Source organism: Mastigoproctus giganteus, chromosome 4 (genome assembly GCF_048544385.1).
Source record: "Mastigoproctus giganteus isolate SK-2022 chromosome 4, ASM4854438v1, whole genome shotgun sequence".
Classification (NCBI taxonomy): Eukaryota; Metazoa; Arthropoda; class Arachnida; order Uropygi; family Thelyphonidae; genus Mastigoproctus; species Mastigoproctus giganteus.
In genome coordinates, this window is record NC_143578.1 from 85,230,198 (window position 1) to 85,255,983 (window position 25,786).

The 25,786-nt window shown below is 38.7% G+C and overlaps 1 protein-coding gene across 2 annotated transcripts in view; it reads left to right on the top strand.

The window, feature by feature from the left end:
- Positions 1–25,786, top strand: part of LOC150086881 (pre-mRNA-splicing factor ISY1 homolog) — a 235,017-nt gene that overhangs the window by 165,887 nt on the left and 43,344 nt on the right. For both annotated transcript variants that reach the window (XM_090371648.1, XM_090371649.1), the window contains exon 7: positions 10,938–11,179. In XM_090371648.1, coding sequence (XP_090227774.1) covers positions 10,938–11,179 — 242 coding nt within the window. The remainder of the gene's footprint in view (positions 1–10,937; positions 11,180–25,786) is intronic.

Genomic DNA, 25,786 nt, shown 5'->3' on the forward strand with positions numbered 1-25,786 from the left:
GGTAGCATTCTATGTATTGCCGCCGCAGCATGCTAAAAGATTACCACAGTGAATTTAGTTTTCCCCTGAGCCAACATCAATTTACAAATCTACCTTATTTATTGTAAAGTTTACAACCACTTTTAAGAAAACCCATTTGGTTTAATAACTGTAACAAAAATTAAACAAAGACCCTCCTATCGGCGTCAATGGCCACAACTGTTCACTAAAAGGATGATTATTTAATTCCAGATGCTAATGTGCAATTTCAGAAGGAAGGAGGCAGTATATTTGAGTGGCTGTTTAGCAGTAAATTCTTGAAAATCTTCAAAAATGCTTTTACTAATTTTTTTAAAACTTCGTTATAGAGAGACTAACACTTCGTTATATGGTGTTAATTTTACATGTAATTTTGTTTCAAGGTGCAATGTTTGCGAAAAAATTCGTAATATAGAGAAATTTGTTAAATAGAAGTTCGTAATCGAGAAGTTCCATTGTATATCGCTTTATTTAACATTAAACATTGCTACATATTTTAATATAGACTTGATAGACTTTTTATGGCGATTTTCGGAATTAGCATGTTTATTTCCTCTATAATCACATATATTTATTGTGGCAAAAAATATTTTTTTGTCACAATAAATATATGTGATTTATGGCCGGTGCTGTGTAAGCTTGTTTCTGTGCATCATTTTTCCACTACTAATGTTAATATTGTGTCCAAGTATGGAGGCCACACCTATTTAAAGGCCTCCATAATTGGACCTTAAAAAAATAAGCCTGTCCAGTTACCTCTAAATAGGCAGTGTGACTAGATGAGATTGGCTAAAGAGTGCTCATATGAGGAGAGGCTTTGAATATCTGTTAGAAAAGATCTCAATTAAGGTTTATAAGGCTTTGTGGTGTGGATAGTAAACAAAAGAATAAAGATAAATTTTCACAGTATTAAATGATACTAGAACCAGGGTATAAGGTAACTATAGCAGTAGTTGATATTTAAGAACATGGCTATCTTTCATTTTGTGTTATTAATCCAAAAATATTTATAAATTTAATGATTTTTCATATAAGATGTAATACTGTTAAATATTTATAAAATTATAAAGTTCAAATTTAAAAAAAAAATTCGCAAAAACAAGTACAGTCAGTTCTGCTATAACGCGGTACATGCATTCCTAAAAATCTCCGTGTTATGATATTTCTCATATTAAAAAAAAACAGGGCTTATGGGAAAAATAGGGATGGGGCAGAGCACTCACAAAAAAAATGTTCAGTTTGGTAAGTAAATCACTAAAAAAAAAAAAAAAAAAAAAAAAAAAGTTAGAAACCCAGTAAAATTGTCCAATAACACAGGTTTAAATATCTTAAATTTCTAATAAATAAATAAATATTACAGTAAATATAGAACTTTACCTTGACAAAATATGAAGTATGTTTGTTTGATATTTATGTTCACCGACAGTTTTTTTTTTTTTTATTGTAAAATTTAAAACAAAGAAAGTAAAAAAGATAAGCAGTCAATAAAGACGAACATGAGACGCACAAATTGCACTAGTGAGACAAGTTTACGAAGCTTAAAAAGTCATGGAGGGGATGTAAAAACCCACAGGAATTCCAGCTATGGGTATTATCACAAATGCAGTACGGTCAAGTTTACTACCCATTTATAATTAGACTGCACTAACTGAAAAGCCCAATAAACTGGGAACCTTATTGTATTATGGTAGTGATCTCCAGAAATGTGCTTCTCAGCTCACGCTATCATGCCTCATGAAATTTATGTTCAAACAGAAAAATGCAAGCTCCTGAAAAACTGAGTCGGCCTACAATATCACGTGTTATCTTGTGAATACAGCTGATGACAACAGTGTGTCTCTGACCAATACTACTACTACAGTAAATGGAAAATATAGCTGTCACACATTTGACGTTTGACTTTTTTAAGCTTCGTAAACTTGTATGTATTGCTGTGCAGGTCACTACGTTCAGCTTGGTGCTGGGTTTAGCATTCACCTAGTGTTACTGGCAGACAAAATTGCACATGAGCCAACATGAAAATCGCGTTATACTCATTGTTCCCTAATATATCAGTTGCATTGGAGCAAATTCGCATAGTAAAATGTGCATTATAAAAGAACTGACTGTAGTTGATATGAGTAAATATTGTAAATGTGAGTAGTTGTGCATTTTTGTACCAATACATACAAAGAAGTTTTGGTATCTTGGAATTTTTTGTTTTAGCAGTCAACTTCAGTTTAATTAGAGAGAAGAAAATTGCATGAGTTGCATATAAATTATCAGGTGATACAGAAGAATATGGTTCATATAAACTAGTCTGCAATAAAGTCACAAAGGGGTTAGGCAAGCTAAGGCAGATTATGATAAATCTTTGGCAAAGGATATGAAGAAAAACTGCAAAGACTTCTTTACAGTATGTAAACACTAGAAGGAAGGGGAGGAATCACATTGGTCCACTTCATATCTATGGTTTGACTGTTCATGATCCTGCTCAAATTGCTGACAAATTGAATAAGTATTTTTTATCTACATTTACACATGAGAAATTCTTTAAAGAAGTAGATGCCAGTAGTTTATCCAACTCTAACAGGGAGCTAAATGATTTTGTAATAACTGAGAGGAAAGTGGAAGAGAAATTGTTGAAGTTAAACATAAGAAAGGCACCTGGGATGTACAGGATCTACCCAATTATATTAAGGGAGATAAGCAAACTCTTAGCCATAATTATGATAGCATCCTTGGATTCAGGGGGAAGTCCCCGTGGACTGGAGATGTGTAAATGTATCTCCAATTCACAAAGAGGGATCAAAATGTGGCACGAGTCATTACAGACCTGTTAGCTTAACTTCAGTTACAGAAAAAATAATGGAGTCACTGATTAAAGAAGTAATGCAGGATCATATAGATGAGAGTGCAGTTATAATTCAGTCACAGCATGGGTTTGTTAAGGGGAAACATTTCAGCAATTTGATTGGATACTATGATTCGATCGAGTGAACTGGATGCAAAAAATAATTTTGATTTCGTATATTTGGATTTTAGGAACACTTTTGATACTGTTGCCCATAATAGACTTCTGTACAAATTGGAGCAGTGTGACATTAAGGGCAAGTTACTGCTATTAATGGATAAAAGGATGGTGGAGTGGGAGAAAACAGAGAGCTTATCACTGGACACTGCTCCTTGTGGATTAATGTTATTACAGGAGTTTCCCAGGGTTTGGTGCTGGGTCTATTGTGTGCAAGCCTCACTTTCACATTTTCCTTCAATATGAAGAGTCTTTCATCAAATTAAGATCAATGTAAAGTATCTGTTCAAATTCATCAGCATCATCGGTTGCAGTTATCTAAGACTTTTCCACACCCATTACACTGGTCAACATGTAAAATGTTATAAAAACAAAAAATCTGGACTAATTTCATGCTAGTGAACATGAAATTCGCAGTAAAATTGGTTGATTGGTTCTTGTTTTCGAATTACAGTTGGGATCTCGTATTAGTGAGTTACTGTATATTATCAACTACGCCTCTCGTCAAAACGCATCACCGCAATTTCAGTATTGCTGCGCTCTTATCACACGATTGGCTCACTGTGCACCACATGATAAGTTGTTGCCTCAAATGCATCTTCAACTATGTTGCAGTAATCCTTGAATTCGGCGTCACTGGGTGATTTCTTCTCAGTTAATGGTTGTTCTCTGTGAGATTCCTACTTTTTTGCAGTATTTATGTCGTGTATGCCTAATATATCGTGTAATTGTGTGAATAGTCTGAATGACTTCTGTTACATATGTGGAGAAGTCATGTTAGCTTCAAGAAAGCGTCCCTTAACTCGAGCCATAAAAAAAGGCTTACTTCTTGTACTTAGAGTGTAAAGTAGGTGACCAGGACAAGAACTGGGCTATACACATATGCTGCACTACCTGTTAATCAGAACTCAATGCATGGGTGAATTGGAAGGGATGTTTTATTCCTTTCGCAGTACCCATGATATGGAGGCAGCCAACAAACTGTCACAGACTGTTACTTCTGTATGGTGTCATCCTATTAGAAAAGGGATGCCAATGAAGAAAAAGTGGACAGTGACACACCCAAATATACCATCTGCAATTCATCCTGTGCCTCATGGTCAAGTACTACCTATTCCTGAACCACCCAACCATTTTTCTGTACATTCTGATTTAAATGACTCTGATGAACTTCAATTTGATGTAAACGAAGTACAGCAGCTATCTACATCAAGGGGTCCACTATTTTGTCCAAACCTTTATCCTTCTGTATCACATATGGTCACAGAAAGTGAGCTTAATGACCTCATTGGGGATCTCGAACTGCCAAAGAATGAGGTAGAGCTTTTGACCACAAGGCTACAACAGTGGAATCTTCTGGATCATTCTGTGAAAGCGACAACATTTCGTACTTGAAATAAAGACTACAATAAATTCTATCAAACAAAAGGTGAACTCATTGTTTGTATGTTGATGGTCTAATAGCAGCAATTAACATCAGGCACATTCCCTAAGAATGCCGACTATTTATAGACACTTCTAAGGTTAGCCTAATGCTGTGTTATTAATCATCCACAAAAAAAGAAACATACGCAAACATGGAGAACATCCTCTTAAGTGTGCACTATTAAAAGTATGAGTGGCAGATATGTGGTGATTTAAAGGTAATCGGCATTTTATTAGGACTACAAAAGGGTTACACTAAGTATTCTTGCTTTCTCTGCGAATGAGATAGTCGTGCCAAGGATATGCACTACGAGAAGAGGAGTTAGTCTCAACGAAAATCATTAACACCTGGAATGAAGAACATAGCATTTGAACCTCTGTTAGATCCAAATAAAGTTTTGCTTCCACCACTCTACATCAAACTGGGGCTTGAAAAATTTTGTTAAGACTTTGGAAGTAAACGGACTTGCATTCATATACTTGCAAAAGAAATTCCCAAGACTTAGTACAAGGAAGATTAAGGCGTTTTCGTTGGTCCACAAATAGGCAACTTCTCAAAGACGAACGGTTCAAATGTGTCCTTAGTGATAGCAAGAAATCAGAATGGAAAGCCTTTCTCTGCAAGTTGGATAGTTGCGCCAAGGATGTGCACTACGAGAAGAGGAGTTAGTCTCAACGAAAATCATTAACACCAGGAATGAAGAATGTAGCATTTGAACCTCTGTTAGATCCAAATAAAGTTTTGCTTCCACCACTCTACATTTGGTGCCTCCGTAGCCAGGTGGGTAGCAGCAGTGCATAGCACACACTTCTTGATTAGACCGGGGTTCGAGCCCGTGACCACCAAATACGGAGGATGCGGAACGGTCAGGGAATGACCACCGCATATCTCCGGAGCAATATGGCCTTAGTTGCTAATGCTCCTAAAAACCAAATAACAAACAAACCACTCTACATCAAACTGGGGCTTGAAAAATTTCATTAAGGCTTTGGAAGTAAATGGACCTGCATTCATATACAGGAATCCCTCAATTAGCACGATTAATTGGTTCTCCAAAAATGGCGCTATGCGATTCTAATTTATTCCAAGAGCTATAATATTACAATCTATTTTTAAACCTTAAGTATTATTATTAATAATATTTAAAAATTAAGTATTATTATTATTAAAAATACGTTTTTTTTATGGCAATTTAATGTACAGCAGTATAAAAGCAAAGGATAATTAAAAATATTTGCAATACAGTAATCAAAAGTTTATTGAAATTAAAAAATTACAATATATAACTCACTTTATTTCTTTGTAAAATATTTCAAAAGGGTGGTTTGCGTAGACTTTTCTTTTTTCCTTTCATCATAAATTCGCTTGTATGGATACACATCTTTTTCACTGTTCCTGTGAATTTGCATACTGTGCTCGATATCTGGGATGCATCCATGATTAGTTGTTTCAAATTTTAAGCTGCATGAAATATTCCTTCAAGTTCTTTTAATGTTAACTTCTTTTCTTCAACATTTTCTTCCTTGTAAATTTCCACCTCATCATATGCTCATTGTTCATCAATAGGTCAGAATCGCTTAATTGTTTTGAATGTGATTCCAGCAATTTGCGAACATCACTGTTGTCAATTTCATCAAAGCCTAGATCTCTTCCAATATTTGCTATTTCATCAATAACGGTGTTGACATGAGTGAAACTACAGAAATCATTTGTGCAATGTGGCAAAATATGCTTCCAAACTGCTCTCATATTGCTGGATGTTACTTCAGACCATGACTCACAAATATTGTCTGTTGCTTTCCTGATGTAATTTCTTCAAAATTCAACTAAAACTGCACCATCTCCAGTTGAAGCAATTGTTGCTTCAATTGCTTGCGCAAATGTTCTGTGTAAATAATAGGCCTTAAAAGTAGCGATTATGCCTTGATCCATAGGCTGTAAAAGACTTGTCGTATTTGGAGTTAAAAAAAAATAACTTTCACATTTTCACACAAATCAGAAAGTGCTGGTGGGTGTCCAGGGCATTGTCTAAAATTAATAAAGTTTTGAATGCAAGATAATTTACTTTCGGACAAAAATAGCTAGTGAACCACTCTTCAAATGAAGCTTTCGTGACTCAAGCTTTTCTATTAGAGTGCCAAACAACAGGTAGGCTTGCTTTATTAAAACCTTTACCGAAAGATCTGGGAGTTTCATTTCTATAGATATAACCATGGGTTTTAATTTCAAATCGCCTTCTGCATTGCTTCCCAATAAAAGTGTTATTCCATCTTTGGAAACTTTATAGCCTGGTCGAGCCTTTTATTATTTTATTTTTTTGCCATTCGTTTCCAAAAAAGGCCTGTTTTATCGACATTAAATATTTGTTGATCTGTGTAGCCACTGTCATCAACAATTTTCTTTAAAATTTCGGGATATTTCATGGCTGCATCTTTATCTGCACTTGCCTGCCTTTATCTGTGCTTCTCCAGTCAATGCAACATTATGCAGTCCTGTTCTTTTCTTATAATGTACAAACCAGCCTTTACTGGCTGTGAAATTTTCTTCCGTTTCTGCTTCAATCACTTTTTCTTTTGAAGAACTTGCTTGAACATTTTCTTCAGCTACCGCCCTACCCAAGTTTTCTATTGTTGACTTTTCCTTTAACATTGAAAAAATACTCAAGGCTTTTGTTTTTATGGTCATTGTGCAGATTGGAATTCTTTTTTGATTGCAGTCTTCTATCCAAATGGCCAAAAGACGTTCCATCTCAGTCGTCGGAACACTTCTATTTCTTGTGTTTTGTGTGCATGCTGACGATGAAGCAAGCGTACCTTTTTCCTTATATGCACTGGCTGTACTTAAAATCGTCCGAACCATTGATTCAGGCATTCCAAGATGTCGAGAATTTGTGGTTTACTATCACCATCTTCAAATCTTTTTGACTTCATCAACTTTTTCATCTAGCATTATCACTTTTCTTTTTACCAGAGGCACTATCAGATACACTTTTCTTTTTATCCATAGTTAATAATTACATAATACTATATAAAAAAATTTAATAGAAATTAATGTAATTAATTAGTATGCACAGTAATTAATGGCGGTAGATACACGGGAGTCTACACGTTAACACGTAACGTAAGAACAACCGAAAGCAACTGATCTGCATATACGTAATAAATGCAGCGCGGCCGGTGTTGTCCTTCAGAGTGCATAATGTTAGAAAATATTTCAATTGTTGAAATAATCCATTGAAATAATTTCAATGATTCAAAGAAATGGTTTATTTCAAACATACATGTTTGAAATAATCCATTTCTTTTTATTTTCTTATGGTAGAAAAACAAGGTTCCTACACCGTATGTTGCATTCATTTTTGTTTATTTCTCGATAACGCTTTTCGATGGAGAAGGTATGACGTAATGCAAAATAAACTGTAAATCCCTTTTGTGAACAGAGCCATGCGCTCACTAAGAAAACAAGCTATGTGTTTCTATAATGTTCTCTAATGTTATGCATACTTTAAGCCCACATGTACAACAATATCACCTTTCTGCCCTTAAAAGATATCTGCTCTACAACTTCTTTACCTTTTGCACCTGGCAGACATACCCTGGTCCTGTTCCACCTATCCTTTTTGCACAATATATTTCCCTTTTCCCTGTGTATTTACATTCATAGCTTAGTACTGACTTTTGTAGCATCACCAGCTTCAGTTTCTTTAGGCCAAGCCAAAATACTGCGCTAATTGAAAATTGGTCGCTAAATATAAACCGTGCTAATTCGAGTCTCGCACTAATCTAGGGATTTCTGTACTTGCAAGAGAAATTCCCAAGACTTAGTACAGAGAAGATTAAGGCGTTTTCGTTGGTCCACAAATAGGCAACTTTTCAAAGACGAATGGTTTGAATGTGTCCTTAGTGATAGCAAGAAATCAGCATGGAAAGCCTTTCGAAATGTTTCATCTGGTTTTCTAGGAAATGTTGAAGCCAGCAACTATAGGCAGCTTGTGGAAGATCTCATTACTTTTTACAAAAAATGGGTGCAAAATGTCATTGAAGATGCATTTCACTGGATCCTCAATGACACCAAATTTCTTTCTGCCAAACTGTGCTGCTGTCAGCAACAAACATGGCGAGCGCTTCCTTCAAGACATGGTGCCTCCATAGCCAGGTGGGAAGGAGGTAGTGCGTAACACACGCTTCTTGATTAGACCGGGGTTCGATCCCATCACCACCAAATACGGAGGATGCAGAAAGGTCAGGGAATACCACCGCATATTCCCGGAGCAATATGGCCTTAGTTGCTAATGCTCCTAAAAAAAAACAAAATAACAAATAACAATAACCTTCAAGACATCAGCAATGGAACAAGGATACAAAAGCAAATGGAGTGCTGCCATGTTAGCCGATTATTGTTGGATGGTGAAAAAGGATGTTCCCAAAGCTGAATACAAGGAAAAGTCAAAAAGGTCTCGTGCTTGATACAGGTATGTTTGTAGTTACATCTTACTGACGTATAAATAAAAAATACCTGGTATAAATATAAAAAACTACTTTTTTTCGAAAAGAAGAGCCAATCTGCCTTTAAGCACTATTTCTGTGTTTAGAACCCCAAAATCTATAAAGTAAACTTACTTTCATGCCCGTAACAAGATATGACCCAAAATTTGTTGTTCAGTGTTATTGGTGCCCACATGTACAACAATATCACCTTTCTGCCCTTAAAAGATATCTGCCCTACAACTTCTTTACCTTTTGCACCTGGCAGACATACCCTGGTCCTGTTCCACCTATCCTTTTTGCACAATATATTTCCCTTTTCCCTAACAATAGAGTACCAACAATAATTATATCCTGTGGGAACTGCATGTGTGTTGCCTGATGCACAAGTGTAAGTTCTACATTGATATGGGCAGCTTAGAGCTCTATGCCTCCCCATCATTTTATATTGAAGTGGAATATACTTAATGATATTACTATTTTAAAGGGGGCGCCTCCGTAGCCAGGTGGGAAGGAGCAGCAGTGGTAGCACACGCTTCTTGATTAGACCGGGGTTCGAGCCCGTCACCACCAAATACGGAGCATGCGGAAAAGTCAGGGAATGACCACCGCACCGGAGCAATATGGCCTTAGTTGCTAATGCTCCTAAAAACCAAATAACAACAACAACATATTTTAAAGGGGAAGGGATTTTGTTGTTGTAAAGGCAATTCCTTTCAACTGATGATGTTACCAACTGCAAATTCTAAATGGGAGGTTTCAGAGAAGTAATCATAGTAGCTACTAAGTTACTGTTATTGATAAAGTGATGATTTGAGTGTAGAAAATACAGGGTGGTTATAAATGGGCCTTTCTCTTGGAGTAATGTTATTAGTAGAGTCCATCTGGGTTCAGTGCTTGGGCCTCTTACTGTTTACACTGTTTATTAATGAAGAAGGCATATCAAGCTTATTGTCTCAGTTTCCAGATGATTCTTTTGCCAGAGTGGTTAATGACAGGAATCTAAGCATGCTACTGTCTCTAGACCTTCTCAACCCATATGCTTATATATTAGGCAGATGGGTTGAGAAGTGGCAATTGAGTTTTAATATTGGTAAATAGAAGTTACTGAATATGTACAGCAATAATCCAGAATCACATACCAATTAGGTGGTTCATGCTGAATGTGGTGGAGTATAAAAGAGACGTTGGGGTAATTGTACACTCCAACAACGTTCTCTGAGTAGTGCAGACAATGCTGGTGGGATTCTGTCAGTGATATTTAGGAACTTTGTCAGCAGAGACATACAGATCTGGAAATTTAATTTTAAGGAAGATGTGGATCTCTTGGAACAGGTACAGAGAAGAGCAACCAGATTAGTCAAGAAGACAAAGGGATACTCTCACCACAAAAGGCTTCGGTACTGCAATTTGTAGCACTTTCAAGAAGACCGAATTAAAGCGTTTAAGGTTTAAAATGCATCGAGTAAAGTTGAGGATGGTATTCTAGCTTTTTCTGAAACAATGTGCCCAAGGGGGACGTAGACTTAAATCAAACAATAATACCTGCAGGGTAGATATGCAAAAATTTGGTTTCACCAGAGAATAATTGATTGTTGGAACAAACTACCATGTGGTTTTGTGGAATTGAATAGTTTGAATAAATTTAAGGAAGAATTAGTTATATTATTAGAAGGGATAGACAGATGAGGTAGGTAGTGCTCTGTTATTTATTTAGTTTTATCTGTTATGTATAAACATGCTTTTTTTGCATTGTTTTCCAGTACCACCACCACCACTACTACTATTATTATTACTAATAAACAATCAGCTGTGAAACAAAGCTCAGAATGAAAGTGGCATTATTTTTTTAGTGTCATTTTTGCATGACTTTAATCCCTCAGAAACATTAAAGATGTAATTTTAACTTTAATGAAAGTTAGTTGTTGACTTTTAAATAAAAAGTATTCTTAAATTTTTAACTTTTAAATAAATTATATCCATTTATTTATAATTTTAGCCCCTCCACCACCAAGAAAAACACGAGCAGAATTGATGAAAGATATTGATGCTGATTACTATGGATATCGTGATGATGATGATGGCATACTTGTCCCTCTAGAGTTAGAGAAAGATCAAGAGACTGTAGAGGATGCCTTAAAGGAGTGGAAAGCTAGGAAAGAAGCTTTGATATGTGGTGATACTCAAGTATCTAAAGAAAATGATGAAGTGGATATCTATGCTATAGCAGATGAGCCTCTTGTAGGATATAATTTTTTTTTTTTTTTTTTTTTTTTTAATTTTTGTACTTTATTTTATTTCTGCCTACATTTCATATTAAACTTGTTATAAAATTTGAACACTTCACTTACAAAAACAAAGTTTTTTTATAGTTTAAAATAAATTAAAGGCAGCTGATATAATGTAGTAATTTCTGGAAATGAAGAAAATCATTGGATAATATTTTGGGATATAAAGAGTGGAAAGCTGAGAAGGAAGCTTTTATATTTGGTGATATCCAAGTACCTAAAGAAAAACAATAAGGTGGATATATGTGCTATAACAGAGAGCCTCATATATAGAATATAATTTTTTTTCCTTTCTGCTTTAGCTTGCTGCTGCAAAAATATGAGAGGTATTTCATAGTATTTCAAAATGCAAAAACCACAAGTACAGAAACCAAGTTTTTTGATTAGGTTTGTATGTGGAATATTAACTCTAAATAATATAATTAAATATGACACTTTTTTTTTTCTACTTGACAAAATTATAATTTATTGGAACAGTTAAAATTTTAAACAGATTTCCTAATCATGTACAGTAACCAAATAAACTAGTATTATGACTTTTCTGAACTGAGCTGTAAAAATTTGTCTTTGGGCAGGAAATGGGTTTCCTACATGAATTTTAATTGGAAACTGAAATTATTACCACAGACTAGATCTTAAAATACTACAGTTCAGCACTTTCACCAGAAATAATTTTAAGGTGTAGTGGAAACAAAATTAAGGAAAATATTTTTTAAAGTATGAACAATAACATAAACAAGAATAATAAAAGAACAAATTAAAATAACCATCTTTAAACCTCCCCTGTAAAAATCATTACTCTTGCTCTGGAGGGCTCGCAAACACTCTGCTTGAACTGGTCGCCATCTGCAAAATGGTTTCCATGGAGTGCCTTCAGCAGGCCGAAGAGGTAATAGTTGGAAGGTGCAAGATCTGGGCTATGAGAGAGGTGAGGAAGAACAGTGCACCCCAGTTTTGCAGTGACCTCCATCGTGTGCAGACTGGTGTGGGGTAGTGTGTTGTCATGGATAAGATTTGTGTGTTGTGATGTGGCAGTCCTCTTAGATCAGCACATTGATCTGGCTCTTGTTGTCTGTTGTCACTGACATTACTGGCCAGCCACTTTTGGGCTTGTCAACAATGTCACTTTCCCTAAAAAAACTCAAATCCTGCACACCGCCCTTGAGGATCTCATGAAAGACTGTAACAACCGGATAACCACTGGTGTTAGGGGACAGATTGTTTCCCTCTGGACAAAGTTGGGGACAATTCTCTACCAGACGAACCTAAAATATGAAACAACTGCTGTGAAACTGGAGGCATACCTAGACGGTGGGGCAAATAAAATGCAACAGTATGCCCCATCTTATGCACAAGCATTGAGGACGTCAGCCGGTGAATCAACAATAAAAAGCAGTGCACCTGCTGCAAAGAAAAAGACCTTGCCAAAACAACCACACCTGGTGGTACTGCGACCAACAACCATTGAGGAAAATCAAACAAGTGAACAACTAAAGATGCAAATCATGACCAGCCTAAAAGAGGAATTCAAGACAACCAGAATAAAGTCGGTCAGGAAAACTAGAAATGTCAGAGTACTGATAGAGAGACAGAAACAAGGGATGAAGTGCAAAAAAATATCACTAATACCAAAATCACTGAGCTGGGGCTCACAGTGACTACCGCTAAAAGAAAAGGGCCCTCAATAGTTATATATGACCTGGATAAAGACCTGACCCCGGACCAACTAACAGAGGAAATCTATCAAAGAAACCTGATGTCTGCTCTCCCGGAACACAGAAGGGATTAAGCCTGATATACCTTCGTCAATATCATTCATAAATATATGAAACAACAGTGGGACCAACACCAAACCCTGGGGGACTACACTAATAACATTAGTCCACGAAGGGCAGTGTCCACTGATTACCACTCTGTCTTCTCCCACTCAGCCACACTTTTATCCATTGTAGCAACCTGCCCTTATTACCATACTGCTCCAATTTGTACAGTAGTCTTCCATGTGCAACAGTATCAAAAGCTTTCCAGAAATCCAAGTATCTGGTATCAAAATTATTTTTTTGCATCCAGTTCCTTTGTAACCACATCACAGTATCCAATTAAATTGATTGTGAGACAAGACTTTCCCTTAACAAACCTGTGCTGTGTCTGAATTATTACTGCAGTTTCTAAAATTTCTGCAGATCAGCACACAGAGTCAGAGCAGTAGCGGATCAGATCCGTATCAGTGCTGAAGAGGAGAAAGTAGACATCGTGATAATACAAGAGCCATACTTACACATGAAGATGGTCAGGGGATATCCCCTGACCTACAAGATAGTAAAATTTGAGGACGACACCCCTTGGACCACAGTCACAGTCAGAAATCCTGATATTACTGTGACCAAAATCACACAGCTTTGCACAGCCTGGGATGCATGTGCCCACCTCACCACAGCTCTGGGGGCATTTTATGTTATTGCCCTCTACTGTCACCTGGGTGAAGATATAACCTTCACCACAAGATACCTCCAACTGGCTGCCGACACCCTTCCCAACGCTAAAATTATAGTCGGTGCAGACGTGAACTGCCAGTCACCAATGTGGCATAGTCACACGCCAGACAGACATGGCACAGAAACGGAACTATATTGGAAGAGTTCCTTGCAAATTTAACGTTGACAGTGTTAAATCAACCAAACAATCTGCCCACATTCAGTAATACACTGTGGGAGGCCACCATAGATGTCTCCTTGACTTCCAGGAACATCGCTAATAATACTACTGACTGGTCTGTCCAAGAGGCCTGGACAACGTCCGATCATCGAGCCATTATGTTCCAACTCAACAGATCACTGAATAGGGTGCTTGCAGCTAGACAAACTGCTCACAGATACTCCATATCCAAAGCAAACTGGGAACTCTTCCAAAGTACCTTAAAAACCAGCATACAACAAAGATAGGGGAGTTTGAGCGCCTCGAAGACCCAGATCACCTCCAAAACAAGATAAACAGAGATCATAACGCACACAAGCGACATTGCTATTAAAAAGAAAAATCCAAACCCTGGGGCTGTGCCCTGGTGGAACCTAGAACTGCAATGACTCCGGAAAAAACACAAACCAGAAGAAAGGCCTTTCAGCGGGCCAGGCACTCCTGGCCGATGGCGGAGGTCAAAGTACACCGACAACGCTACAAAGAAGCAAGGAACACTTACACAGCCCAAATCAGAAGCTGTAAACAGCAATCGTGGGAGCGCCTGGTCTCCACTATGGGAAACGAGAACCCCTGGGGAATCGTCTACAAACTGACCATGAATAAACTCCCCCGAGGGGAAGTTATTGCCGCCACCATATTGACCAAGGAGGCATGTCCACAACCTGAGAGCAGACCATTTTCAATATCCTGGACATAGTCTTCCACCCGGCTATACAACTGGAGACAACAGAGCAGATCCGACTCTGCTTAGAAAATGAAAGCTATCAAACAGCAACGACAGAACCTCACTTCACCGTGGAGGAGCTCAACAGTGCTGCCACCCTCATTAGGGGAAATAAATGCCCTGGACTGGACCTTTTGGAGCCCGAAATTATCAAAATGACAGTAGAGAGTGCCCCAAGCCTGTTGCGCAACCTCTTCAACCTCTGTCTTCACTGTGGCACCTTCCCGACCTCGTGGAAGAAAGCAAACGTCAAACTAATCCTGAAAAATCCGACCAAACCACCACACCTCCCAGAGTAGTACAGACCGATCACACTTCTCACAGTTGCAAGTAAACTACTCGAATGCCTCCTCTATGGACGAATACAGCAATATTATGACGGCTGGCCTCACCCAACCAATTTGGCTTCAGGCGGGGTTGCTCAGCTGTGGACGCCTTAACACACCTACAAGAACAAGTAAGAAAATGCACCAAGAAGTATTTCCTCGTGATTGCCATGGACTTTGCTGGGGCATTCGACACACTTTAGTGGCCGAGCATCTTGGCAAGGCTTCGGGTTGCTGGGATCCCAGGCAGCCTCTACAGCGTCATCAAGAGCTACCTCACAAACAGATCCATCAGGATTGTTGCTCCCTATGGGACCCTCTCCAAGAATACATTTCGCTGCTGTCCACAGGGTTCGGTCCTTGGACCACTACTGTGGAACATAGTAATGTACTCCATCCTAGCCATAGACCTTGACGAGGTAAAATCACAGGCCTTTGCTGACGACCTCTTACTAACAGTGTCAGCGGACTCAACGGCACAACTGGAGACATTAGCAAACCGGACTCTGTCCACCCTTCGGGAATGGGCAAAAACAAACTCCATTCTGCTCAAGGGGTGCCTCAACCTCAGGCGGCCTCCACAAATCAAGATTGACCAGAAAAAAATTAAATTCTCAAAGCAGCTAAAGTACCTAGGCATGATTCTAGATCTGAATCTATCAATTCAGGACCACCTGAAATACTTGCACACAAAAGTCAGACGATACACTGCATTGGTTGACAGAGTCACTCGCAGATGGGTGCTACGTCTTTTCTATAAAACCATCTTCACCCCAATAGTCACGTATGCATCTGGCGCATGGTATCACAAAGCCATAACTGTTGTAAATAAACGAATCATTGACTCAATTCACCGATCAATCCTTCTGACCATTACTCGAGCTTGCAGCACAGTGAGCACGTATGCCCTGCAAGTCCTTGCTGGTGTCCTTCCACTGGACTTAGAGATCATTCGATGGGGCCTCACGTACCACCTGGACAAGGGTATCCCACAGACATGTTTGGAATTCACCACCGACATCGTCAATAGCAAGACTGTGGAAAAGAAAAAGCTGCAGGTGTGGCAGGATAGATGGGCCACCTCGCAAAAAGGCGAAAGCAGCAGAAAGTTTCTGCCCAACATTGGCCGGGTTTTTCCGAACTTCCCACCCTGGTTTTCCCCGGACCTACAAGTAACATACCTACTGACAGGACATGGAGCTCTGAATGCAAGGCTATCCCTATTCGGAATACAAGAAGATCCCACCTGCACCTGCGGGGAGCTGGAGAGCTGGCAGCACCTCATGCACGATTGCCAGCTCTGACGACCTCCGCAGTACATTCATTACCAAAATACAGTATCTACCATACGGCCCGTAGTACCATATCTTGGACACCAAGGAAGAATATCAGAATATCAGGCTTTCTCCAGCAATGCACTGGCCCTGTTCACAAGACGGAGAGCTCTTATCGCAGTGAACCACAATCAACCACTGACACAATAAGGAAATGAACAAACCTCGAAGGAAATCGTCCCGCGGAAGATGCCTGGAACCCAATGGCCTCCGATAATCAAGGCACTAAACTCTGAAGTGGACCTAAAGTCGGATCAATGAGAAATGACTCTATAAACAACATTGATGCAAACACTACATGGATGGGAAATGAAACAAGAAAGACCCCACAAACACCGACAAGCAAACCCGGACCTTTTGACTGTAAAGACTGCAGAATGGACGGGAACCACCCCATGAACGATCACGCTTTGGTCCGATCGTTCCTGGGAATGGACTAGGACCACCAGCAGCTCCGCTGCCAAATGCTATATGGTGAGCTGAATGGGGGGTACCCTTACCCTATTCACCTTAAATTCCCTATCCCCGGCCGGAGGGAGAGGAGACGTGCTCTGTTTCCTCCCTCCCCTGCCGACCCATCTCTTCGCCTGGTGAGGCATGGGCTTGCCTCACTGACCACCTGGGGTCGCCTTCTCTATCGTCCCCATGCTGCCTTTCACCCCCTCCCCCCAGTCTTCAGCCTCTTCTCCCACTCTACCTGTATACCTTATCCATGTCAGGGGAAGATAAATCTTCTTCGTCTCCCCCACCCGCCATCCAAACTTCCCTCTGGTGTGGCATGGGCATGCCATACTGCCTAGCAGGGGTCATCTCCTCTATCGACCCCTTACTTCTACTCCCCAGTCTTCAGCCACCCTCCCTCCCACCTTTATCATTCATCTAACATATAGCCCACACGTCTAAATTTAATAACAACAAAATTCTGCCCGACCTATTAGGCCTTTTAACACATCTCTCTAGCATTCAACCCCAACCAGCGATTTGCTAACAACAATCTTATTAAGAATTAACGCAAACTCATATATATATATATACAAAGGGTACTAGGAAAGTTTTGCAATATGACGCAACAATGAATCACAGGAAGCTGCTTGTTGCTGCATGTTGAGACATGTTCATACGTGCATAGTAGCCGCCGCGCCAAGTCGATGGACTCAGTTATTCATTAGTAGTGAGAGTGTAAAGTGCTTGCGATGGCATCGTGGTCACGAAATGAGATAAGGACAGTTTTTCTGTATAATTTCGTGCGTGGTTTAACCATAGACCAGTGCTTAGAAGAAATGACTCTTGCACTAGATGATGATTGTCCACATAGTACAACGATATTCAGGTGGTATAGAGAATTCCAAAGGGGAAATTTCACTCTGGAGGATTCTGAGAGGCCGGGAAGGCCACGAACGTCAGTTACGGAGGAAAACGTTACTGCTGTGAGGAAAATGCTTGACGAAAACAGGCGAGTGACCTACCAACAGATAGAGGATACTTTGGGCCTAAATGCACCAGCAATTCGTTCGATTCTGCAAGATCATTTGCACGTGAAGAAACTTTGTTCTCTCTGGGTGCCGCATCAACTGACTGAAGAGCAGATGACACGACGTGTGACTTGGTGCCGGGAGATGTTAAAAAAGTTTGATAAGGGACAATCTCGGTATGTGAACAACATCGTGACAGGTGACAAGACTTGGCTGTACTATTACGATCTGCCGACCAAGGCTCAAAACAAAGTTTGGGCCTTTGATGATGACGACACACCCGTAATTGTCAGAAAATCCCAATCTGTAAAGAAGAAAACGATAGCTGTATTTTTCAAATCGAGTGGAATTGTGGAACGTGTTTTTTTGGACACGCAGAAGACAGTCACAGCTAAGTGGTATACTGAACAATGCCTGCCTAAAGTCATTGGATCTATGAAGAACCTGCGGCCAAAGTCAAGAATGGACACCTGGTACCTCCATCACGATAATGCTCCAGTTCACCGTGCCAAAGCCTGCACCGAATATTTGACCACGACAGGACTGAAACTTCTCGAGCACCCTCCCTACAGCCCAGACATTGCTCCCTGCGACTTTGCACTGTTTCCGCATGTGAAAATGAAGCTAAAAGGGAGGCGGTTTTCCAGTGATGAGGACCTTCTACGGGCTTGGGACAATGAGTGTGCTTTACTCCCTAGTGAAACTTGGCAGAACTGGTTTAGATTGGTTTCGGAGGATGGAGAGGTGTATTGAATGTAGAGGAAATTACTTTGAAAAAATTAAATAAACAAAGCTGTATTGCAAAACTTTCCTAGTACCCTTTGTATATATATATATATATATATTTTTTTTTTTTTTTAGGTCCCAGGAAACTAGGTGGCAGGACCCACTAGGGGCCTGGCAGCCAATAAGCCGGACAAACAATGGGCACAACACATCACACTGCAGAGACATGGCCCACTCACTTTCAAGTCTCTGGCTTGAAAGTGTACTGTCCTCGATACAGCGAACACACGCAGAGATGGGAGAAATCCCAGGTGCCGTCTGACACGAACATACCTTATAATGTCACTTTCCCCACTCTTAAGGTGTCTTTCCCAACGTCTAACTGTACTCGCATATGTACTCACGTACAGATGGATTTCGATAGGTGTCACTCCTTGGTAAGAAATTCAATCACTACTCTTTGCTTGATATGTATATCTGTCACATCCACCATTTTGAACTATCCGTGTGCTGCACTCACGAGACTTATCACGGCACCACTCAGTGTGGTGAGACTAGAGACCTCTAGTGACCATTCAGTGACACGCAAAATGATCTACAGTGCAACATTTGAAAGCAAAAAATTAGGAGGCATTACTTTCGTACTGGTCCTCGCAGTTTAACTTCTGTTCCAGGGAAAATAATGGGGTCACTAGTAAAAGAAGTAATGCAAGATCATCTAGACAAGGCTGCAGTTATACTTCAGACATAGCATGGGTTTGTTAAGGTGTTTCTTGTTTGAACAATTTGATTGGATGCTACAATGTGGTCACAAAGACACTGGATGCAAAATGTAATTTTGATATCATATACAGTAGGCCCTCTTAATGTGGTTTGCTTTATGCTGATTCATTATAACATTGTTCTTATATTATAACCTGTCTCTCTAATTCTGTCACAACTTACTCTAATGCTCTTTTAACAGCGATGAAAAGTTGTGCATTGTGTTTGCTTGTATGTACATGAGCTCTGTGACCACAGTCATCACTCAGTACCGCATCCGTAATGGACAGTTTACTCTAACATTGTTACAAAGCAATTCTGATCATGGACAAGGCACCAGGACATCCCAGCAAAAGAGGGCTTAGAACATGTGAACAATCATATGAAATTTTTTTACATGCCGCCAAACACTACATCTCTGATTCAACCAACGGGCCAAAGTGTTATTGCCCTATTTACAGCCTGCTACATAACGAACACCTTTTCCCAAGCTTAAAGCGATCTATATTGGTGAAAATGTACCGACACTAAAGGAGTTTTGGAAATACTGCAACATTAAAGCTGCCATCTAAAATGTTTCCAGTGCTTGGGAAGTGACTCAGAAAACCACGATTGGAGTGTGCAGGAAAATTTGGAAGGGCTGCTTAAAGGATTTCCAAGAACCTGATGATTTGGTTGAGAATGTTAAAGTGCAAATTGCCGATCTCACAAAAGAAGCAGGATTGGATGAAATTTATGATGACAAGGATGACCTCTCTAATGAAGAACTTGTGGAAATGACAAAGGAAGAAGAGCATGCAATTGAGAGAGAGAGAGAGAGAGATGATCAAGACCCTACAAATGAAGAATCAATAAAGTTGCTAACTGCGAAAGGATTTAGTGAAACTTTCAAACACTTTGAAAAAATGTGTGATTATTTAGGGGAGAATGACTCTGGCATGGAAAGAAGTTTCAAGGTAATAAAAAGTTTAAAGAAAAGAATCCGTACATGATTTTGTACAATGAGAGGAAGAAGGCCAAAGAGCAACCCAAAAATCAACACATTTTTCAGTCCAAAGATATGAAAACTCGACAGCCTAGGTGAGGGGGTCGGCAACCTGTGGCTCTTTAACTTTTAGCCCACATGAAGCACAATTTGAAATGGAAAAAATCAAGGACATGTGGAGTGCAAGACTAAAATGCCTTATAACTGAAATTAAGGATTTGGAGTGGTAAAAGGCTGCCCTTGAAATTCTACACAAATGGATGGCAATAGATGTGTTTGGACTTCTCTCAGTTTTTGGTTCGACGAATTTCTTCTGGCAAATATTTTTGATCGTGAACTATATTAAAAATAAATCATGAAACCGTTTGAACAATGCGAGTCACTCAGCATATTTACAGATGAAAATTATGGCATACTCGCCTGATGTTGAGAGACTTGCTCAAGATGTTGAGCAGCAAAAGTCACATTCATTCGTACCTAATTGGACATTTGTTACATTTTTTCAGTATTAATAAATAATATTTCAATATATATTTTTTTAATAAAACACCTTCCCACTCTATTCCATTTCTTAAAAAACTCCTCCTCTCCCAGCTTGAGCTGAGGTGCAGCTCTTCGGATTCTCTCTCGTTTTTTTAATTAGATCAAACACGGCTTTTCACTCAAAAAAAGGTTTCCGACCCCTGGCCTAGGGCCCATCAAATTAATAAATTCATGATTTTAATTGATATTTTAAATTTTAATTTTGATTCATAATGTAGTTATTTACCACATAATTATGTACGTATTTAAGTAGAAAATTTTATGTAATTTTTTACATACTTTTATATATAAAGGTACTCCCTGACTTACGTAAGGGTTGTGTTCCGCAGAACTCTACGTAAGTCAAATTTTATGTAAGTCAGTTTCCCCAAATGCTTATGCAGCACTCGCAACTACAAGTACTGAATTTGATTGAAGCAAAAATACATGTTCAATGAGCATTAAATAGAATTATTCAATTTTTTATCTAATGCACAGGAAAAATTACAAAAATTTAAAATTACAAAAAGAGAGAGGAGACTGGCACAATTGTCAGCAAGTTTTGCCTTTCGAGCATCGTTGCAAAAATAACTCTCCAGCTGATAAGTACATTGCTGCGGAAGTTGAGGGCTATGGAGGTTTAGAAGAGTTTTTTCACCAACACATCACAAAATTTATCTGCAGCTGCAGAATCGCCACTGGCAACTTCACCACATACTTTAAGGTTGTGGAAACTAGTGTGATGCTTGAACCTATTAAACCACCCATTGCTTGCCACGAACTTGGCTTGGGGTTCGCCATACTTATCCTTAATACCTTCATAAATACTTCTTGCTTTTGCTTGAATGGCCATTGGACTTGGGGGCACTTGCTTCTGAATCTGATTTTCGATCCATATTATGAATAGCTTTTCCATTTTTGATATAGCACCTGAATGCTGTTTTGTAAACACTGTTGATCTTAAATGCGTTGATCCATGTTCTTTGATATGTGCATTGTCCTTTAAAATAACATTCACTGCTGAAGCATCATCATCATCATCAGCCATTTTCAATCCACTGCAGGATGAAGGCCTCTCCAGCAACTTTCCAATTCCTTCTGTTTTGAGCACTGGCCATCCATTTACTACCCAAAAAACTCATGAATTTCATCTATCCATATCCGCCTTTGTCTTCCAGGTTTTCTTCTAGCTCCTCTTGGGTACCATTCTGTTATTTTCTTAGTCCATCTGTCATCATGCCTTCGAGCTATGTGTCCTGCCCAAGACCATTTTAGTTCTTTAGTTTTGATAAGAATGTCCTTTACTTGAGTTTGCTGCCTAATTCATGCATTTCTCTTATCTAACAGTCTGATTCCCAATATAATTCGTTCCATTCTTCACTGTGTAGTTCTCAACTTCTCTTGAGTGCCCAAGTTTCACTTCCATAAGTCATGGTGGGGAGTATACATTGGTTCATTATTTTACGTTTCAGACAAACTGGGATACCCCTCTTCAGTATGTGACTATATTTCCTGAATGCTTATCCACCCAAAATTTATTCTTCTCTTGAGTTCCAGCCTTTATTATTATTTCAGCTAATGACTTGTCCCAGATAAGCATATGAATCCACCTTTTAAATTACTGCTCCTTCAATCATTATTTCCCTTTCCGTGGCATACTTGTTCATCATTACTTTTGTTTTAGCCATATTCATCTTTAGTCCAAAATCGTTACTAACTGTTGCATAACTGATTAAGATTTTCCTCTAATTCTTTGGGATCGTGGCTTATAACCACAATGTCATCTGCAAATCGTAAATGATTTAGGTACTCTCCATTCATATTGACTCCTTTCTGCGACCAATCTAATCTTCTGAAAGCTTCCTCAAGGGCAGCAGTAAACAACTTCGGAGATATTGTGTCTCCTTGTCGAACTCCTTTCCCGATTTTAAATTTGCTACTGTCTTTGTTTAGTCTAATAAAGGAGGTAGCACTCTCATATATTTTCTTCAAAATCATAATATATGGGGTATCTATGCCTTGTCTTTCCAGTGCCCGAAACATTGCCTTATGCTGTATGGAGTCAAATGCCTTTTCATAATTCACAAATGCCAGGCATAATGGTGTTTTATATTCATTTGCTTTCTCCATTAGCTGTGATATTACGTGAAGGTGATCCATAGTTGAGAATCCTGTCCTAAAGCCAGCTTGCTCTTTCGGTTGATTCTCATCAAGTATTCTTTCTAATCTGTTAGTAATGACCCTTGTGAACAACTTGTAGATGTGGGATAACAAGCTAATTGGTCTATAATTTCCAATTTCTGATTTATCTCCTTTCTTATGCAGCAAAACTATGATTGCATTATTCCACTGCTTAGGCATCACACTTTTTCTAATGCACTTTGTAAAGAGCCTTGCTAGTTTTTGTGTTGTCTCTTCCTCCCAATTTTAACAACTCTTCAGTAACTTCATCTTCCCCCGGGACTTTCCGATCCTTCATTTTCTTCAATGCATGTTCTCCCTCATCAGGAAGAATATCGGGTATGTCGTATGTGTTGCTACTTTGCAATCCATCTTCCCCACTGCTGGTATCATTCCCTCGCTCCTTGTATAATTCTCTATAGTAGTCTTCTGCTATTTGAATTATGCCTTCTCTGCTGTTTATAAGTACACCATTGCTATTCTTCAGTTTCAGTATCATTTGTCTTTCTGTATTACTGCTCATGGCTGCTGATTTAAATCCTTTGTTTTCCCTTAATGCTTATTCTACCTTTCTTGTGGTAAATCTTATGTCCTCTCTGAGTCTCTTTCTAATGGCTTTGCATAACTCAGTATACTCAATTTTCTCCCTGTCAGTGTTTTTCTTGCTCTTCATTTGTCGTCTTTGGTTCATCGTGACAAGTGTTTCTTGGCTAATTTTTTCTTCTTTGGATTTCTGTTTCCCTATAGGTTTCTTGGGCTTTATCACTTTCAGAAAGTTGTAATATTCCTTGTCGATATCTTGGTCCTGAGCAGTCTGCAGAAGCTCAAACTTGTTCTTAAGTTCCAGTACATACTGCTTTTTCTCCTTCTCTGTTATCTCAAAGATCTTTGTATTATTTACTCGAGTCAGTTTTTTCCTTTCCTACATCTATATCAAGTGTACATCTTACCATTCTGTGATCACTTCCAACGTTTACCTTATTCAGGACGGTAACATCATTCACAATATATCTTCTGTTAGTGAGGATGAATTCGATTTCATTAGTTGTTAATCCATTTAGACTCTTCCATGTCCACTTTCTGTTCATCCTTTTCTTGAAAAAAATGTTCATTACAATTTCCTATAGTTCCTCTTTCTGCGCTGTTTTGCCTTTTTCCAATCTTACCATTGAAGTCCCCCATAATAATAGTGTAGTGGGTTCTCTGCTCATCTAGAAGACTCAATTTCGGTGTACATTTCTTCAACCTCTTCATCATCGTGGCTCGATGTTGGTGCATAAATCATTATAATCTTTAGCTTGTACCTCTTAGAAATCTTGAGTATTAGTCTTGACACCCTTGGTGATGTACTTTTGAATTCCAAAATGTTGTTTTTAAAATCTTTATGGACCAGAAAGCCAACTCCACCTTCACTCCTTTCACTGTTTCCATTGGTGTACAGCAGATTTCCACTTGATAAACTTATAAGTGATTCATTTCTTCTTCTTGTTTCAGCCAAACCGATGATATTCCAATTCACATTTTCTAATTCCTTTTCCAGCTCTAATATCCTGTCTTCACCGATGAGTGATCGTATGTTATAACAGGCCAAGTTCAGTTTCCGTGCATGGCAGCCTGGTCGTACCCAGAGATTCTTAGCACCCTCTGCTTCCACTCTGATCCTCTCGCTGCCGTAAGAGGGAGAGTGAAAGCTGCTGGGGACTGAGGGCCATTTGTATTGTTGTGCTCTCATATGCTGGAGGGTTTGGTCTTTTCCTCTTCACGCTGACCAGGCGTCTTGAAGAGAACCACTCTACACGTTCGTTGCCACCTAAGTGACATAACAGGGCTTACCATCGAGAAGGTGTGCATGAGTGGATTTTAGGGAGGCAGGCCAACCGGACATCTCCTAAATCTTCTGGAATAGATAGATATTGGACCCATCAGTGTTTTAGGCTGAGTGTCTGATAACACACAGGAAACCTGTTCCCCTCTAAGTTGAATCAGCGAGACCTAATTCCATGCAATAGATGACAAACTTTGTCCTGCTTCGTACTCCCACCACTTGCACTTTCTGTTGATCGCTTTCCCTTCATCATTATAATAAGTAAATACAAATTAAGAGAAGATTCTGAAAATTTATTTATATGATTGAAGATGTCAGTGAAAGGGAAACACATTTCACCATAATAACGTAAAAACCCACACGATTCCAGTTATCGGGATTATCGCAAATGCAACAAGATCAGGTTTACTACACGGTTATAATAAATTCCGCTAGCAGAAAAGCCCAATAAACCGGAAAGTGCAAATTGTTTTTATTGTTTTATGATCACGACCTCCAGAAATATTCTTTAGAAAAATATCAACAAAACCATTCAAAATTGATCCTTATAACGGAAAATATGATAACGATGAAAGGGTAGCATTCCATTATAAAAATGACCTTTTAGAGACATAAATAGCTTAGTTATATAGCAAAAATTTCAACTTCCAAGGTCTTGTAATGAATTACCAAAAAAAAAAAAAAAAGTGTTACTGGGTCCACATTGCGATGTTTTCACAACACCTCCACTCATTCCTACGGGATACAAAATACATTTCCACGATTTTTTTAAGTTTACACCAGCTGGCAAAAACTTATCTAAAGTCAAATTTACGGTAGTCGAGTATTACGTAAGTTGGGAAGTGCCTGTATTATAAATTATTTTAAATAATTATATATAAAATAATATTTATATAAATAATATATGTATATAATTTTGTATATTAAACGAGTCAAATATGTCAAAATATTAAATATTTTGACACATTTGTGCGTCTATTCACTATCATTTATTATTGATCAGGAA